Source organism: Clupea harengus, chromosome 17, assembly GCF_900700415.2.
Source record: "Clupea harengus chromosome 17, Ch_v2.0.2, whole genome shotgun sequence".
NCBI classification, from domain to species: Eukaryota; Metazoa; Chordata; class Actinopteri; order Clupeiformes; family Clupeidae; genus Clupea; species Clupea harengus.
This window is the reverse complement of record NC_045168.1, coordinates 8174666-8194221: the sequence shown is the minus strand read 5'-3', so window position 1 is coordinate 8194221 and position 19556 is coordinate 8174666. Positions and strand designations below refer to the sequence as shown.

Genomic DNA, 19556 nt, shown 5'->3' with positions numbered 1-19556 from the left:
CCAGGATTCTCCATTTGGTCCACAAAATGCTGTCACTGATAGGAATTAGCCACAGCATGCTACCCAGGTCACTGATGGGACCCTGCTAAGTTTCCTCTAGGTGCCAGAAGGTCTTTTTAAAAAGGGCAATGTTATTCAGGCTCCAACTGTCAAGTAGCAGTTGTCAAGGTGGCAGGAGCCAATAGCTGTTGGTGTCCCTTTGTGTGCGGTGGGCCGGACACCATAGCCTCAAAGGCCATTGGAGAGGTCATCCAGCTCATTTGGTGTGAGCTGCAAGCAGTACTGCAAATCGTTATGGCCCGATCATCAATCAGCAGCCTCATTTGGGCAACAGTCTCCTATTCTTTGCCTTTAAGAGCACTGATCCACAAGCAAACATTTATCAGTGGACAAAGTGCCATTTGTTGCTTTCGCATTCAGGCAGGTGTTTATTAAACAAATGTTCATGACAGGAGACCACAGAAGTATGAGAACAAGAACAGCCCCTAGTTCACACCTTGCCATTTTCTACAGCTGTCAGTTCCTGTAGAGCAGAGGCTGCTGGCCGAGGCTTTGATTTGGCTTTGATCTGTAGATACTTTGTGTGGCAATCTTCACACCATCTGCACTCGGCAAGAGGTCTGTTCAAACAGTCAGCATGACCATGTGAAAAAACATAGACCCCAGACACAAACTCTGTAGACGTGTGCAGGAATGGTGGTGTCTCTCTGACCCAACACTCTTAATCCCCATACCCACAAAAGCATGTCTTTCCCATGATGCACTCTGGGATGTTACGGTGACAAAAACATAAAAAGTGCATGAGTGTCACAGTTCTGTCTGAAGTATGCTGTTTGTCCTGGGTCAAGCCAAGTCTACTGCAGGGACATTGTGCATAACATCATCCAGAGGATTAAACATGTTTTGTCATCTCTGTGAGCAACCAGTCTGTGTATCAGCAGTGTTTGAAGAATAGTGTCCACAGGTTCAAAATGTGAACACAATATAAACACCGTTCCTGTTGTTACTGCTCTTAGGAATAACTCCATTATTATAATCCTTCTAAGGGAATCTCAATATCACCACCCATGATTTTGCCAACAAATTAAGAGTTTGTGTTTTTCAGTGTCACTGGTGTTGAATTCTCCAAGTGTGCTGTCATGATTGAAGTGCAAACAGAGATTAAAAGAATCAGTGTTTATTTGGGTCCCCGGTAGAGATGCTAATATGGTTAAAGCATGAAGAGTGTGCATGTGGAAATGTAAACCGAAGTCTGAGTGTGAAATAGATAGCAATTGGTACTGCAGATACAAACACACACAGACACACACTTACTGTAAACACACTCATAAAAAGACCATTTCCAAGTCATTGATCTGGTGAGTTGAGAGAGTCCCATGCCAAATCTTATTGTGTTGCAGTGCCATGGGTGTCTGAGCTCACAATCCCCGTGCCCGTCTGGACTGGCGCACGCACACACGCACGCACACACACACACATACACACACACACACACACACACACATCACTGGGATGCCAGGGTGCTGGATGGCTCCCAGATTTTTAGCAGATGTCCCGTATACTACGCTGCTATCAGTCACCATAGTAACACCTCTTTTCTCCCTCTTTCTGTCTGTTTTTTTTCTGTCTTTCTCTCTCTCTCTCTCTCTCTCTCTCTCTCTCTCCCCTCTCTCTGTCTCTGTCTTTCTCTCTCTCTCTCTCCCCCCTTTCTCTCTGGCTCTCCATCTTTGTAGCGCCAAGAGGAGGAAAATGGCTGACAAGATTCTTCCACAAAGGGTAAGCAGGACCAAGCATCCATCTCTTATTTCCTGTCGCTGAATGTTATTCTATCCCAATGTGCATGTTTCAGTGGGGGAAGATGGATGTGTTGTGTTCTAGTGGTGAGGGTTTTTCCTTTAGTGTTGCCTCTCAAAGCAACCAGGTTTAGCTAAAGGTTATTCACAGAGCGGTTTGTACAGACAGACAGAGGTAGAGGGGCTAGAGGGTGTTTTCTGAGGGTGACCGTTAGATGAGTCAGCCTCTCCTCACGGAGGGCACGATCGGGCACGATTTGGGGTTTAAATTGGCTCCTTTAAAATCAGGGTGGGGGGGGGTACACCTCTTAGAATGAGATTTCCTTTTTTTATTCACGCCAGGGCACCATGCAGCCACAGGTGGGTGCGGAGGCGTCGGCTGAAAGGCTCAGGGTGATGGAGCCGTTGCCGGGAGGCAGCTAACAGCGCTAGCGTCAGCGTTCGGGGACGTTTGCCACTGGTGTCTTTGGCACGTGTCGGAGATTCCATCTTTTCATTTAGCTCCAGGACAGCCGTTCACAGTACACAAAGTACAACCGTTTTGTATGTAGTGTGTGTGTGTGTGTGTGTGTGTGTGTGTGTGTGTGTGTGTGTGTGTGTGTGTGTGTGTGTGTGTGTGTGTGTGTGTGTGTGTGTGTGTGTGTGTGTGTGTGTGTGTGTGTGGGTGTGTGTGTAACTTAGTGTTGGGCAAAAGCAAGTGTGAAACAAAGAAAGGACGAAAGCCAGTGTGAGAAACGAAGCAGACGGTACACAGCGTTTTATCTGAACGGCGAGAGCCAGACACCGTGATAGGAGCGGGGCCCTGGCGCCTAAAACAGATTACTCAGCGGTGGAACACGCGCTTGTCTGTGTCGCATCTGAGTCCGCGTCTGCTCCGCACCCTGCCCCGCTGAAGGCGAAAGCAGATATAGAAGCAAGAGGACTGGCACGAAAAGAAGGATAGAGAGAGTAAAATAAGGAGAGAAGGAGATTGAATGAGTTGTAGGAATTGAATGAGAGGGAGATATATAGGTATGAGCAGACTGGGGGCTGGTGCAGTGTAGGAATCTGTGGGCGAGTGCTGGTTTTGGATAGCGTCCTGTTGGCACACCAGATGGATTGGAAATGTGGCCCTGGGAATGGCACGAATGGCATGAGATGGTGCCACTGCGGAACACTGCAGAGGTAGCCATGTTGTTTCTTTGGTATTGCAATTTTGGATGCTTTTGGTTGTTGTCACCTAATCTAGCCGCCAAAGGAGATCGGGTGGGGAGTTTATGAGGCGAGGTGTCAGCCAAACAAGTCTGGTTAAATGGACTTGTGGACTACTGGACTAAATTTACTAAATTAATTAAAATGACAATAAGTGTCAGATCAATAAGTTGCAAACTTTTTTGTACTGCCGTTTAATTTTTTCTTGTCATATTGTTTGATGTTTTAAGTGTTGGTATTATCCAGGTTTAGTCCACTGATATTGGATGTGAGGTAAATATCCCCCTCGTGACTTTCCTGCTGTTGCACCTTGTATGGTTGTTCTTTACCAGATTCGGGAGCTGGTTCCTGAGTCCCAGGCTTATATGGATCTGTTGGCCTTTGAACGCAAACTGGATCAAACCATCATGCGCAAACGGGTGGATATCCAGGAGGCCCTGAAAAGACCTATGAAGGTAACCTTAATGATGTCTGATCTGAATTAGCTTTTTATGAGGCCAGTAAATTCTGGTCAGTCCAGCAGCCTCCAAGGCACCATTGTGTAACTGCACTACTGTAGGGCAGCATCACTCAGGGAGCAGTGTGTGACACCTATACCATGAGTCCCTGAGATAAATCCATCCTGTCTAAATGCGCAGCTTAAATTTCCGCAGGCTACAAGCTCAGGTAAATGAGGCTAACTAAAAATAAAGAGATGCAGAACAGGGTCAGCACTTGGTGGGGTTTTGAGTTTCAGTGGGAGCCAAATAGAAGAGAAAACTCCAAATCCTCGTCTCTGTACAAATGTGCATTTACACTTACTGCACATCAACTCATGCGGCAGACATTTCTGTCAGTGCGACTCACCAGGCTGAGGTGAGGCTCCATATAACTCAAACGTAAGGACATTTGTAGAGACTTTGTTATGCAACTGCCGGGAAGTCATCACCATTAGTTTTGACAGCATTGAGGAGTAATGCAGAAAGTTATGAGATTAAGCCATGATCCAGAGCTGAAGCAGTTGCCATTGTGCTACAATATAAACAGTAACTGGACTGTGTAAGTGCTTTATTAGGAGGGAGTTTCCCCTCTAGGGCCTTCTATAGCATATGAGAGCAAAGCCCAGGCTGTTCATCAGTGTATTTAATATAAAATGATGGAAGGTGCTTGAATGTGCTTTGACAACTTTGATTTGCTTTCCCTTGCAGCAAAAGAGAAAACTGCGACTTTATATCTCGAACACCTTCAACCCCGCCAAGCCTGATGCCGATGATTCTGACGGGAGTATTGCATCATGGGAGCTGAGGGTGGAGGGCAAGCTGCTAGATGACGTAAGTCTCTCAACCTCTGAACATTTTTACACTGTGGAATCCAAAAACTCTGAGTGACAGCATAGTATTGCCCTTTTAAGATAGTTTCCTTTGATCGGGTGGGGATGTTTTGGACTCTTGCTAAAGTGCAGAATTGAGATGCAGCATGCACATTGCAAGTCATATTTCATCGCTGGTTAATGGAAGTGTGCAGCACAGACAGCCACTCGTTCTCTGTGGCGTTTAAGATTTGTGGACGTTGTCCTTCCTTGTAATTTACGAACAAATCGATCCTCCCGCGTCCGCCTCGTCAGACCGCCATCGTAAAAAATGCCTTACCTTGAACTCTCCCAGTGGAGGGAGACTTCACTGAAGCACTCTTGTGTTGATATAATGCTCATATAAGTCTCCGTGTGCATGTCTCCTGTTGCACACGCACATACACTCCACTCACACATATGATCTCATATCCTGCCAATGGCAAGTATGTGGCACCCGATTTAAATGTGCCCCTTTTGACTCTCGCCCACAGCCCTTTGGCATCCCCCCTCCCTCCCTGGAGGAGGTTGCATTATATTCCCCCTGCCGTTCAAATATGAAAATTGATAGCTCTTTAAACAGTGCAGTCGAAACCATGCTGAGCCTCGCTCCCTGTTTCTCTCATTTCGTATGAGAGGCATAAACACTGGTAATGATTAGTTCTAGTGTGTGTTTATACTTGGCCCGCAGTTTCTTGGCCAGAGCCGAGGAAGAAGGGAGGGGGGGGTGATAGATTGTTTTAATAGACCCATGCAGCCGAGAGCACTTCAAAAAGAGGCAGCGGCGTAATGTCACTCCCTGTCACGCCCGACTTGACTCTGCGGACGGATTCGGCCGCCACCACACCGACTGTGCACGTCGGCCAGTTGAGGTTTCCATAATAGTTGAGGCTGTTTGGAGATGCCTCTGGAGGAAGTGGACCTTGCAAGGGAGCACTGTTAGTGTCTCATGTGGTTTCCTCTGGCCAGACCCAAGTGGGGCTGTGGTTCCTACTTTTGTAGTGATGGAGAGAATCGTCTTTGTTATAGCCTCCTAGCAACAGAGCAACAGAGTTTTGGGATTTTTTTTTGTCCTATTTTGCTTTCCATATAATTTCTCAAATGAGTGTTTTTACAGTAGTGCTGGAGGTTTCAGAATGTTTGTTAAGTCTGGAATGGAATCGTTCCAGAGTTATGTGGACTTTGCTAAGGGCAGTTGTGTAAGAAAACCTGCACATCGATGAATATGCACTGGAACATATTATGGATATGGAACATATTATAGATATGGAACATATTTATTTATATAAGTTCAAATTAGTGTATAGTTTGGCATGGCTTGTTTTACCATCCTTATCTCTTTTCAAACCATAGCCTGGGAAACAGAAGAGGAAGTTCTCGTCGTTCTTTAAAAGCCTGGTCATTGAGCTGGACAAAGACCTGTATGGTCCAGACAACCACCTGGTGGAGGTGAGTCAAGGTTCTTCTTCATGACTAAAAAAAAACTGTCTACGTCTCCCATTCCCCCTATTCTTCCCTAGGAAAATTGGCCTCTGTAGTGATCAGTCTATTCCCATTCTCACCCATGCTGCTCTGTAACACCCTGAGGCCAGGCAGCCTTCAGCAAATCAGCTATCCAGTCCCTCCAGGATCTCCAGGTTTGTTGTGATTATTGCAGCCAAAAGTGACTGAATTTGCTGTGGGAATTCTCAAAAATTGCGGTTAAAATTGCAGTGATTGTGAGGTTTTTCTGTTCAATTTCCTGCGGGAATTCCTTAAAAATTGTGATCCCACCAGGATCTTGCGAGGGGTTTGTTGTGATTGTTGCGGCCAAAAGTAACTGATGTTGCTGCGGGGATTCTCAAACATTGCAGTTGAAATTACAGTTATTCTGAGTTAAATAAAATCAATCGCAAGTAATGCAGAAATTCCATGACTTGTGTTGTTTTGAGGAAGTATTGCAGTAATAAGAGAAAATTGCAATCCGCAATTGCGGAAAATCCTTGAATTTGCATTGTGTAACTTTTGTACTTGTGTAAACGCAAGGACACTAAATCCCGGAGGGACTGCCTATCCAAAGGTGGTTGACTTGCAGGAACAGTTTCCAACTAATGTAGGCCAGCTGGAGTCTTACCAACCACAAGATAGAGCAATAAACCCAAATCCTTTGAAGGTCTGCGCTTGTCACTTTGTGTCGGGCTCCAGGGAGAGCAGGCCTCTGCAGCCGTGTTGACTATGCCCCACTGTGGCCCACTGACCTCTCCGCAACCCCTCTCTCCCATCATCTCAGTGGAGTGTGTTTGACCAATATGTCTTAGTCATGACTCACAGGGGCAGATGCACTTTACACGTGCACGCGTTAGCGCCCGTTTTAGGCGTACTTTCGTCGCAGCATGCGCCTAAAAACATGGCATGGTATGTACAAACAGACCGCACACGGCTAAAAAACGTATTCTGCCTGTAAATGGAGTGCAGAATGAAAGTTGCGCTCTTCTGACTTATGCATACAGTCGTGAGAGGGTTAAGGGAAAAGTCAGAGTTTTTACCCATTCCTTTGTATGGAGGAAAACTGCAGGGGACGTCTGTTTGGTTGTAAAATCTTTTAAAAGCAGGTGTAATCCAAATTAAGAGTTAGATGCATGATTGGGAGACATTTCCAGAAACAATGGAATCTGTATTTTAGTACTTTTGTTTGCCTTTCTTGCCATGTCTTGCTTTCTCACTCCATCCACTTCCCTGCCTGCTACACTGTTGAATTTGTTATAGCTGCACAAATAGTCTGAGTATTGTTTTTTTTCTTCTTTTTTGAGTGGTGTATAATTACTGCCCTGTATTATCTCTCTGTTTCATGACACATCATTAGCATGTGTATCTATTTCCTGATCGCTAAACTGTTGATTCCTTTTAATGTCGACCGGCGGCTCCATGATTCCATTTAAGTGCACCGCTGATTGAATGATACCATTCAGTTGCGGGCGTTGCAAATTACGGTCATAGGGCGGTGATTTACATGAATGCGTTGATTACACGATCAGCTGCCGTTTTAGAACATTCAACATGTAATGACAAGGCACGAACGCATTCTGCAGAGTGGCCAAGTTTTTATTTACACTGCGCTCTCAAATGTACGTACATCTGCCCCATAGTCTCTCAGTGCCTTCCCCTGTGAATGTTAGTGAGCTGCCCCTTCATTTCACTTAAAGTGTAAAGAGTTCATCACATGTGTTTAATGCATGGACAAATGTCTATGCATTAAACACATAAGAGTGGACCAGTAGGACCAGTAATTATTAAAGCGTAAAATGACAAAATATTGGAATACAGTTTAAGCCATATTGCTTGCACTTTGTCTCCTCATAGATGAGAAAGTGTGTTTGAGTTCTTGCTAAATGTTTACATTGTGTTAGGGGGTGGCTTAAATTCACATACAGGCACAATATACATTAGTAAATGTTTCTCCATAAGAATTAACCGATTTTGAGGAGAGTTATCACGCTTTGTCAAATGAAACAAGCTTATTTAATTTAAAATCAACTTCAGTGAAATTATTATTCAATCACAGATTGTTAAATAAGAAAGGAAAGCTAGAGTTATAGCATGAAAGACTATTCTTTCATACAAGAATACCCGTTGTTGATGCATGAGCACAAATATACAGTATGTCCTGCAGTAACATAAATACACAGCCCACACAGAGAGACGTATAAATACACACCCACCCACACACACTCCCTCTACCTCTCTTGGTGTCTCTTTCTCTCACACACATAAACACACGCACGCACATATACTCTCATTTACCCATTGGCACTGAGGTACTGTCTCAGTTTCCAAATTGGCACTGACCAACTGCTTCTGAACATGTAAAGGAAGTTCTAAACAATTTTCAGTTTGTTTGCGTTATTCTAATACACAGCACTGCAGTAGTCAAGCTTCAGATTTCATTATATTTTATATGAGGGATTCAGTGTGTCTGGGTTTGTTTGTCAGTGAGCAGCATGCCCCTTATATCTTCAAGTTCACCTAGTGTTTCTTATTGTAACATTTGCAGTCAATCTAGGAGAATATCACTTTTTCACTTAAGGCTAATTTTGCAAAGGATGCGAATGATTTAGACAGAGAGGATTGTGTACATGGCAAGTGAGTGAATGCATTTACAGTAAACTGATAGCCTTGAGTGTGTGTGTGTGTGTGTGTGTCAGTGTCCATCCCACAAAGCTGCTGTAAGTGCTGTGTTGGTAGAGACAGTAAAGGTGTTTGAATGCGTAGTGCTAAAATGCTCAGCTAGAGAACCTCAAGTGTTTCTCTTTTCAGCTGTTGGGCAGCCATGCAGAGGTAAGATCGAGGCTTCAATACCATTTTTACACTGATAAGCTCTTAGAAAATAGAGGGGCTGGGTTGGTGTGTTGGGGGGGACGGGGGGGACGACACATTTTGAAACCATTTATTTAAACCTCAATCCGTCTTTAGAACATTTCTGCATATAATCAGATGCCACGCTTGCCTCTGAAGAGCTTGTTTCCGCTACTACTGTGCTCTCTGTAATTTCTTTTCCATTTTATTTGGATACCCATGTCATTTTCAGTCACTTTCATTCATCATCTTTTCATAGGGTTATGGTTTGTCATCACATTTGTAAGGCAGCAGCATTACAGCCCAGCATGCAGTGCATCAGCTACGTGCTCATATGAGCTTCATATGAGCTAGCAGTTAGCATCAGAGGACAAGTGCAATTCCCCAGCCCCCTGTGCCCAGGGCTAATGACTGGCCTAGGAGCGTACTGGCCCATGAGGAGTATCCTCCCTGTGTTTGAGCACTTTCATGTATAGGTCAAAGGTCAAAGGTCAAATCAACCCACCTCCCCCACAGTCCTTATCCTGTTCTCTTCCTTTGTTGTCTTTTTCCATCCTTATGGCCCATCTCATTAGTTGGGAATGGAGAGTCTGTTGCCAGGAGAGAGTGGGCTTTGTGACAACATTGAATCAAAGTGTGTGTCTGTGTGTGTGTGTGTGTGTGTGTGTGTGTGTGTGTGTGTGTGTGTGTGTGTGTGTGTGTGTGTGTGTGTGTGTGTGTGAGAGTGTGTGTGAGAGAGAGAGAGAGAGAGAGAGAGAGAGAGAGAGAGTGCAGTATATCAGCTATAATAATACAATGTGTTTAAGGATGTTTTTGAGGGCCAAATGCACATATGCACTAACACAGCCTATGTCTATGATTGTATTCCTGTGTCTCTGCCTTTTGCTGAGCGTGTACCTTGGTTTGTCCACAGTGGCATCGCACTCCCACCACTCAGGAGACGGACGGCTTCCAGGTGAAGAGGCCGGGGGACGTCAGCGTACGCTGCACCCTGCTGCTGATGCTGGACTACCAGGTGAGGACACCAGAGACAGGGATACCCAGCGTCATGTCCAACAGACACTGTAAAAAACAGTCCTAAAAAAGAGTTTCTTGGCCCTCAATGCAACATTATTTTTACGACATGTCCTAAGCATTTTACAGATTACAAAATACAGCCTAAAAAAATCTCTTAGAAATTCTTGGTCTGATGGCAAGGAAGCTTGTCAAACTACACTGCAATGTTGCTTGGTTTAGGCTAGTGGTTCCAATACCTTTTTCATGGCTGGCCCCCATTTGACAATGAGAAAATAATTGAGCCCTCCCCTCTTCCCAACACCACGGTGCAAAGATTGAGACTCATATAGTCAATTACCTGTTTTTAATTAAAAAAAATACAGATGCCCATCAGCTATTGCATAGCTTCTCTTAAACATTGCTGTAACTCCACGCCCACCTGCCTAAGGGGCCCGCCCCACATTTTTGGAACCCCTGGCTTATGCACCAGGAAGGACCAAAGACAAGAACTCTTAAGAAGTTGTCATGTTATGCATATGACTCAACACTGTCTGTGGTTTTATTAAGGCATGTCGCCAGGCAGTGCTTTAATGGATAGTTTCATCTGTGTGGTTGTTTTTGTGTTTGATCCGTTTGTTTGCTTGCCCCCATAGCCTCCCCAGTTTAAGCTGGACCCGCGGCTTGCCCGTCTGCTGGGCATCCACACGCAGACCCGCTCCTGCATCATCCAGGCCCTCTGGCAGTACGTCAAGACCAACAAGCTCCAGGACTCCCATGACAAGGAGTACATCAACTGTGACAAGTACTTTCAGCAGGTGTGCACAATCACATTGTGGGTTTCGGTATCTTTCCAAGATATCTTTCCGATCTTAGCTTTCGGAGAGGAAGTCACCTTAGTTCCGACAAAAAGTCATACTTCCCCTTTACCCTGTTAGCCTACTGCCAACGAAATGAGCAGATACTCTGTCAATATGAAATGTCTTACTAGACTTTATATACCTTAGAACGTTATATATACTGAAGATATGAAGTGAGATGTGTTTAGCGAATTAGGCAGAGCCTTGTATGTTCAGCAGGTTCACTCATTGCTGTGGTGTAGCTTCTAAAGCATGTGATATTTCTGACTCAAAACAACATGAAAAAATTACCTTGACTACTGTGTGCCATTAGTTACTCCTATAATTAAACAGTGATGAATGAATGCTAATCTAACTCTGTGAGGGTGCTAACCTGAATGCTAACCTGTCTTCTGTGCGGTCAGATATTTGACTGCCCTCGACTCAAGTTCTCAGAGATTCCCCAGCGCCTTACCAATCTGCTGCTGCCCCCTGACCCCATCGTCATCAACCACGTAATCAGGTTAGTCAGATAAGTCTTTATTTACACTCTTAATTGATATATCCACAAATTCTGTGTAGAGCTATTGTAATTTACATTTGGTACAATTTCCATTCAGAACTACAGCCCCTTCTAAGTTATTAGGCGCTTTTCCACTACAGGAACTCGTTGGCCGGCACCTTTAGGCAGTTTTCCACGGCAGGAGCCGCCCCTGTAGGACCTCTTTCGGGGCCGTGTTCAGGGGCGAAATACGTACCTAGTCCTGGGTAGGTTCTTCTTTACGGCCCTGAAACTGCTGGGCGGCGCTTGCAGTGATGGTTGATGCTTATTGGTTAAACATGACGTGAGTGGATGACAACAAGCGCGATTTTTAAAAACAGTTAAATTTACCAGAGGTTAAAGAGGTACGCTGTGAATACAGCAAAATAAATTAAAACTTACATAGTTAGCTTGTTGAGGTTACAATCACTGAATGAACATAGGCAAAACACTAGCTGAAATACAGGCTTTAATTAATTATAGTGGTGCTGGTATATTCATTTACCAAGTAATTACAGCTCAACTCAAACCTTGAAGTAATTGTAACGTTATCTAGAAAATCTGTTTTAACGGTCTAGTATTATTATTGCCACTGGTGAAATATATCATATTGAGCCGCAATGGAAACAGAAAAGGCTGAATGGGCCGATTAGGGGGCCATTCCTGTAAACGTTTGCGCCACCTGGGAAGCGCCCCAAGTTCCTGCAGTGGGAAAGCGCCTATTGACACTTCAGTATGGTCTCTCAACCAGGATTCTCCATGTCACCTCATAACTGCATGGAGAATTTGCTCAGGTCTCACTCATTGTTAACTCAGATTTCCACAGTAATCAAACATAGCTGTCTTCATAGCTTTAGCAATAATCAGAATTTAAAAAATTGCAGTTGCAGGACAACTTTATCAGTTGCGCAGCCCTGCAACCACCACTGGTAGTTCATCTGGAATATGACGATCTTGTTTTTTGCAGTGTGGACCCTAATGACCAGAAGAAGACGGCGTGTTACGACATTGATGTGGAGGTGGAGGACCCCCTGAAGGCCCAGATGAGCAGCTTCCTCCTCTCCACAGCCAATCAGCAGGAGATCGCCTCCCTTGACAACAAGGTAGGAGTCAGGTCATCTGGAAACACCCAATAATTATCAGAGGTTCATGGCTATTCAAAACAGCACAGTATTTTTGCTAAATGCTACAATTTTCTACATTTAGATTTTAAGCGTAGGTCATGTTGCTGTATTTGCATGTCCATGTAGAATTGTATTGTATTGACTTATAATTTTCAGTCTCCATGCTTCAGAAGACGGAGCCTGAGTAATTTGTTGAATATTTCAGATCCACGAGACCATTGAGTCCATCAACCAGCTGAAGATCCAGAGGGACTTCATGCTGAGCTTCTCCAGGGACCCCAAAGGCTACATCCAGGACTGGCTCAAGTCCCAGAGCAGAGACCTCAAGGTAGGTCCCACATTGGTCATATGCACAGCAACATACTTCACTCTGCCTTTCCCCAGTTTGACTACATGCAAATACCTCTCTACTTCAACTAGAACTACTTGAACTTTACTTGAATGCCTGTCAATATCTTCACTTTTCTGTTTCTGAGTGACTACAGTAACACACATTTAATATATTTCAGGAAACAATTAAAGTTAATCTAGAGCACAGAAGCGGTCTACATTTCATGATCTTATGAACATGTAAGCTCTTGAGCCATGGGGAATATTATCATGGCTAGTTGGGTCTGGAGAGCAGGGGATGTACTTTTCTTCAGAGCATCCAAAACTGTTCTGCTCACAGATTCTTTGTCTCAAAATGAAAAAGGTTCTGTGTACATCTCATTCAGCTGGGATGAGACTGATCTGCTAGCTGCTGTTGAATGCCCATTGGCTCTGGGAAAGGAGGGTTCTATTAACTGATGAATGCCCATTGGCTCTGGGAAAGGAGGGTTCTATTAACTGATGAATGCCCATTGGCTCTGGGAAAGGAGGGTTCTATTAACTGATGGTCTACCTTTGGTTGCAGCTTATGACTGATGTGGTGGGTAACCCAGAGGAGGAGAGGAGGGCGGAGTTCTACCATGAGCCGTGGACACAGGAGGCTGTGAGCCGTTACTTTTACTCTAAGGTGAGACGTGCTTCACTGCAGCCTCCACACTCAGATGGTTGTACACACAAACAACAAGGGATACTGCTGGGCAACCCTCATGAACCTCTGATGTAAACTTGTCAAACAGAATAAACATATGACTTTCTTTTTAACCCAGTGTACTATGGTCCAAATGAAACAAATGTACAATAGTGATTGATAAGGTGATTTTAAATTGTAATAAAACATGCTGCCCTATAAGGAATTCATTGGGTGCATTGTGGATGTATAGGTTCAATTCTATTGAAAAATGTGTGAACACTGGTAGTTAATGTAGATTTATCAGAGGTAAAAGCTGCGATATCTAAAATTTGTTTTGGTCTTCCTTCGTGAACAGATTCAGCAGCGGAGACAGGAGCTGGAACAGGCACTGGCCATAAGGAACACCTAAAGCTGACCCTCAACCTTTCACCTTTCACCTTTCACCCCTCACCTTCCACGGGCCTCCCCCATGTCTACCATCTGTTCCGCCTGCTGCCTGGATCTATTGTCTAATGTTATAATGTGTGTGGGAGGGAACGTCACCAGCTGGTGCATACACCTGTGATCACCTTTGACCTGTGACTGGTACCCACACAAGGCCTGCAACTGTAACTTTTACCACAGCAGGTCCATCTGAGAACACTGCATCCTTTCCCTCCCCACCCCAACCAATTAAGCCCAAACTGGTATCAGTGCCATGCCTCTAGTTCAAGTCTTTAGGTGTGGCTCAAGCCAACAGCATGCTTTTGCCAGCTGGTTGCAAATGCTTGAGGACAGATCAAAACAGATGCCTACAAAGATACTGAACGTGGAGCCATCTGTTCAGTTGGCTGTACTGGATCCTCATCTTCTAGAAAGCATCTCTTCATGTTTATAGCTGTGGGGAGTTCAAATGAGGCCTCTTATTTCAAGTGTTTGGGCTCGAGCCATTGCAGTGTGTTTTTTTTTTTTACATTGTGAGCAATAAGCTCTGTGTGTTTGTATTCAAGTATTTTTAAGAAGCATGGTACTATGGTCATGGTTCTTTAAAAATGACATGTCTGACATGAATATCCTTCCTGAAATTTGAAGTCACTAAATGAAGTATTTTATGTCAGGCAGCTTTATTGAAAGGAATATTCCTTGGTTCTCCTGAAACTCAATTAGCACCACAATGGGTAGAGAAGTCAACTCTTGTTGAAGTATTATGATTGTAATTTTTAAAATTTGACTTATGTAAATGTAAAATCATGAAGGCGCATTACTAATGTTTAATATATTGAGATAAGGTGCAGTATTGATTGATAACCAGAGATTCAGCATTGAGGTGTTGAAGGACATTCTACCTTCTGTTTCAGCTCGTTCTTTTCTGTGCCAAATACAGCGCACAAAAGCCCCTTCCTGTGTGTCTGCGGGATATAACTAAGAATTACAACTCTAACTGTGGTCAACACACTCAAAATGCAAACCACATAGGTGGAGTAAATGTCAGTTACGTTTTGTAAATAGTCTCTTTTTCTTTACCTTAGACTCTTCACATGGCATTTTACTGATGTGTGTGGTGTGGAGCACACTAAGGTCTAGAAGGAAAATTGTTGCTGTATGAAGTAAATATAGCTGTTACTTTGAATGGAACTATGATGGGGAACAATCAGGTTAAACAGGGTGAAACCAAGACGAACGCCACGCAACCGTTAGGGTGTGTTGTACATACTCCGTAGGTTCACTCCCACATTTGAGTGAAAACCTTGTCAGAGAACAAGTAACACAACTGAATGAAAAGTAGATGTGCTCCTAAGAATAATGTCAGTGACTCAACGCAATGGAACAGTCATGTAATATGTTCTATTGTAGGGCACTAGGTTCATGGCCCATTTGAGAGGCCCCGCAATGACTGGCAATTTTTTTTTTCTTTTTTTTTCAAAGCAAGTTTGTGTTTGCCTTTTAGTTGTACTTGACATCACATTGATTTTTGTCACAAGAAACAGCCTGCACCAGAATTTCCTCATTCTGTAACACAGAGGAGTCGCCAAAGGGAACGGACATCAGAAGTGGAATCCTTACGGGAGCCGGCGTAGTTACGGAACAATCATGAGCCACTGTTACACCGAGTGTTGGATGAAACCACGAAGGATGTTTCTTTCTTTTTCTTTTCTTTAAAAAAATAAATACAAAAAAAAGTAATATGTAAATATAGACATTTTACACTGTAGGATGACAACTGTGCAGTTTTTGTGTGTGAAGGGGTGGGAGGTATGGGGGGCAGGGGTGGGAAGTAGTTTGGGTTCAAAAGGACCGTTTGGGGTGTTTTGGGTTGTATATTAGAGGGGAAAGGTCACTCTTTGCTGACATACAACAACAATATCATCCATGTTAAATCCCTTATTGATCTGGTGGGTTTTCTTTTGGGTTGTTTCTGGCATGCCCTGACCTGGCCCTCATATGCTTGCTTGTATGGCAGAAAAGGCCTATGACTGGACACCAGCTTGGCATCTGATTGGATATTTTAGCTGTGCCCATGTCCTCTACTGTTGCCTGAGTTGTATATGTTGGCACTTTCCTCATACTTTGATCATCCTTTTTGTAAGATAACTGATGGAAACTGAAACCCTCCTACTGGGGAAGATGGAGGAGAGTTTTTTAAGAGATTTTTTTAAAGACTTATGCATGCTGCATGGACAAACCATTCCCCCCCACACACACACACACTCACTGATAAAAAAATAAAAAAAAAGATTCCATCCAATATGACAATGGCCAGCTGCCCATAAAGATAAGGTTTGAGGCGGTTGCTATGCTAACCAATCCTAAAAGGACAGTGGAAAACGACCACCAACTTACTTGGTAACACAGCTCTAAAGAGGAGTCTCTCCACCATTAGATTGAAACCACAATCGCCTACCGTTCTAATACATGTGCTACAGCTCAGCTGGCCTGTTCAGTGGGCTATACTGGACCCTGCATCAACTGTCACACAGATGTCTGGTCTATGTGTTGGACTGTCACCATTTAAAACCTTTTTCTTCTTGACGAGCGTCAAGTAACCCATTGTTCCTGATGTCGGGGCACGTCAAATCAGGGAGCCTATAGATGTGAGTTTACTGTCCCTACAGACCTATACAGGTGCAATTATATTTTCAAGTCGAATGTCTCACCGAAAACATTGTTTTAAATAAAAGGTCACCTTGATCCACTGTCAGCAAAGAGAAAACCAAGTGAAGGAACGGCTGTTACTTTTGTCAGACAGCTTGGATGTCAATAAATAAGCGCTTGCCAAAGTTTGTAAATGCAAGAAAGCTGGAAAGAAGTGTGGTCTGATGTCTTTATTTATATGTGTGTGTATGTTGTGTACATTAGGATAAGCTAATTGCTAATATGAATAGATGTGGGGTGTGTGTGCTATATTGCACTGCTAGTCCAAAATAACAAGTCAGTCAGTTGTTTCAAAATTATCAATACAGACTGTAATGGTATTACATGGTTCTTAAAATAGGAATATTTAGTTATTCGTCAAAGCAACGCAAACCTTTAACATAATTTGGTGTCCCTTCGTATGACAAATTCAGTCTTGTGGTGTGTGTGTGTGGTGCCCTCTTGTGGCAAGAAATTTAATTTCATCAACAGTTGAAATGCTCTGTAAAGGAGGTCAGCCGGTTCAGATTGGGAAGGAGTTATTTGGGTTAATGGTAAACTTCACAAAGAGTACACTGAAAGAATGTCCAAAGATATCTTTTAAGACCCTGAGTTAAAACACAGTGTGTATATATATATATATTAGTGCTGTCAAACGATTAAAATATTTAATCGCGATTAATCTCATTTATGTCATAGTTAACTCAAAATTAATCGCGATTAATCGCAAATATTTATCTATTCTAAATGTCCCTTCGTTTATTAATTTTTTCCATCATTTTATTTTTATTTTAATGCCCTTATCAACATGGAAAAGTTGATTGGCTTGCTTTATGCAAATGTTTTATTTTATTGAAAACCAATATTGCCAAACAGGGCGGTACAAAATAAAATTATAAAGTGCACATTTCAGGTAAACAAGGACTCAGCCTATAGTGCAGTTAAACCATGGCTTAATAGTTTCTTTTTTTCAAGTTTGCTGGGAACATAGCAGTCAGGCCTCTTATTTCAGAAACAATGAACCGTAACAGTTAGGTTACCAATAAAAGGTAAGCCTACTACTTCTTTGCTTTCAGCCAGCTGCCTGTTGACATTTTCAGACAACAGTGAAGCTCGCTTCTTTTGCACAACACAACTTTTAAAAGTAAACTTTCCATTCAGAAGCTTTTTATCATCCATTTCGCCGTATCGCGCTCACCATTCACTCAAACCGTAACGTTCGCCTACTACACAGTTTGCGAGGCCAAAAAGAATGTTTATCTAAAAAAAAAAATTATAAAAAAAAATTCGCGTTAATCTCGCGATAAAAAAATTAACGGCGTTAAAATGGGTTTGCGTTAACGCCGTTAATAACACGTTAAACTGACAGCACTAATATATATATATATATATAAATAATAAACCAATGCCATGGATGACCCATGAAGTTGCTTTAAAGTGACATACTGATTATAAATTAAAATGTTATCAAAATGTCTATTAATTCACATATAAACATTTCATAAATGATTGAAACTATGTATTGTTCTAAAAGTAATTTAGTAATTTCCTAATACAATGACAGTTTATTTGATTTAGTTAAGAACTGTTAAATTTAACTGCCCATTTTTTTTAATTAAAATATACAAGACTTGACACAACAGTAACGCATGCTAATTAACTGGGCTGTCATTATGTTCTCTCATTTATTTTCTCCAGATGTGTATGAGCAGCACCTACACTCGAGAGTACCGGTAAGAGAAGGCTCCACTTCTCTCTGGCAGGACTCTCCACTCACGCCATCCACTCATGCTCAAACAGGCTCTGTATTGTGTGCTGCTCTCTTGCCGTGAGGAGGCAGGTGAAAGTCTTCTCTCTGGTGGGCAACATGTCCGTCCAACACTTCCCCCCGCCTCGCACACAGAGACCCTTTCAATCACCTCTCTCCCTGCCTGCCAGACTCACGTCCAAATCCACCAGCCACAACAAAGGCCTAGTAGCAAGGAGGTGAGGAATGTGTTTCTTACAGAGGGGTGCGTGCTCTTGCTCTTGCTCTTTCTGTGCTCTCTACTGTTTATCGCTCCTTCTACAAAAGTGTTGAGAAGAGAACGAAAGGAATGGGGGGGGTTGCGGGATGTGTGAAGGGAGTCATTTGAGAACCGCAGCAGTAGGAAAAAAAGGTTTGCTTTTCCCTACGCTGGAACCTAGCCAGCCAGCAGGCTGCTTCGGCTAGATGCTAGACACTCTGAGCTAACTCTGTTCCTCTAACCTCCCCACAGACATGTGCACTGAATTTCAGCCTGGCGCTGGGAGGCCCTGCTACCTTGGAGTGAGTGAGAGTGAGAGCAAAAAAAAAGAAAAAGAAAAAAAAAGAGATGAAGGGGGAAGGGGGAGGGAGTCTGGGAACTTCAGAGAAGAGGGGGGGGGGCGTTAGAGGAAGAGGGAATTACAAGAGATACATTCAGAGGGAGAAATCGAGAACACGGGTAGAAATTAGATGACAGGAGAGAAGAAAGCCAGAAAAACAGGCCGTGTGTGAAAAGGACTGTGTGATATAGCAGTGGGGGGCCAGTCACTGCCAGGCCTGGTAAGATACTCACTGTCCCGTTTACCGTACAGACGGCGCTTCAAGGCTTCACTCACACAGCTCTGCAGACACTCGGCCTGAGGAATGCACTGTGTGAAAACCACACAAGTTCACACCTCTCTGCTCCCATCCGTTAACCAATGCCGACAGCGCTCAGTGAGGGGTGCAATGCAACTAGCCACAACGGTATGCCATCAAGCCCTGTAATGTGAAGCGTAGCTTTGATGTAAACTGATTCTGAAAGCAAGGATGTCCTGAAAAGTTAATAAATGAATCATCACGTTAAAGTGATTAACCCTCTGTGAGGTCACACAGTGTTACTATGGGTTACATACCATCATGCCACCGAATTCAGATTCCCTTTTCAGTGAATTATTCCTGGCATTAAAACTGAGAGAAATTAATAAATAATGTGCTGTATTCACTTCAGCGCATGTGTTGCTGTGAGTCTGCCCCCCTGTGGGTTGCAGAGCGAGGCTGGGGGGGGGGGGGGCAGAGGGCAATATTTCACACTGCCTTTCCAGTGAACCCCATCTGTGCAAACACAGGAAATTGAATCGGCCTCCGGCGCGAGCCAAGGATTACGGCTGAGGAGGGAGACAGCGGGTCTCCAGTCGCGGTGTGACGGCAAAGAGGCTGGAGCCACTCATCACAGCCCTCTGGTGTCACGTATCACACCGGCACTCCGGACAAAACCCAGACAAGGCTGAGTGACTTCCTAGATGCCAAATCCCCAAAG

The 19556-nt window shown here is 43.6% G+C and overlaps 1 protein-coding gene across 10 annotated transcripts in view; it reads left to right on the top strand.

Annotated features, from left to right (window-relative positions):
• The window catches only part of smarcd3b (SWI/SNF related, matrix associated, actin dependent regulator of chromatin, subfamily d, member 3b), a 43806-nt gene extending 27380 nt beyond the window's left edge, over positions 1 to 16426 (top strand). For 3 of the 10 annotated variants that reach the window (XM_031583595.2, XM_031583592.2, XM_031583596.2), the window contains 14 exons: positions 1734 to 1776; positions 2136 to 2153; positions 3317 to 3439; positions 4172 to 4294; positions 5665 to 5760; positions 5904 to 5948; positions 9557 to 9658; positions 10293 to 10454; positions 10901 to 10998; positions 11139 to 11243; positions 11984 to 12119; positions 12346 to 12468; positions 13036 to 13137; positions 13496 to 16426. In XM_031583595.2, the coding sequence (XP_031439455.1) occupies positions 1734 to 1776; positions 2136 to 2153; positions 3317 to 3439; positions 4172 to 4294; positions 5665 to 5760; positions 5904 to 5948; positions 9557 to 9658; positions 10293 to 10454; positions 10901 to 10998; positions 11139 to 11243; positions 11984 to 12119; positions 12346 to 12468; positions 13036 to 13137; positions 13496 to 13549 (1330 nt within the window). In that variant the 3' untranslated portion in view covers positions 13550 to 16426. The remainder of the gene's footprint in view (positions 1 to 1733; positions 1777 to 2135; positions 2154 to 3316; positions 3440 to 4171; positions 4295 to 5664; positions 5761 to 5903; positions 5949 to 9556; positions 9659 to 10292; positions 10455 to 10900; positions 10999 to 11138; positions 11244 to 11983; positions 12120 to 12345; positions 12469 to 13035; positions 13138 to 13495) is intronic. The other 7 variants (XM_031583593.2, XM_031583599.2, XM_012815088.3 and 4 more) reach the window with 5 other exon arrangements.
• The last annotated feature ends 3130 nt before the right edge of the window (positions 16427 to 19556 follow it).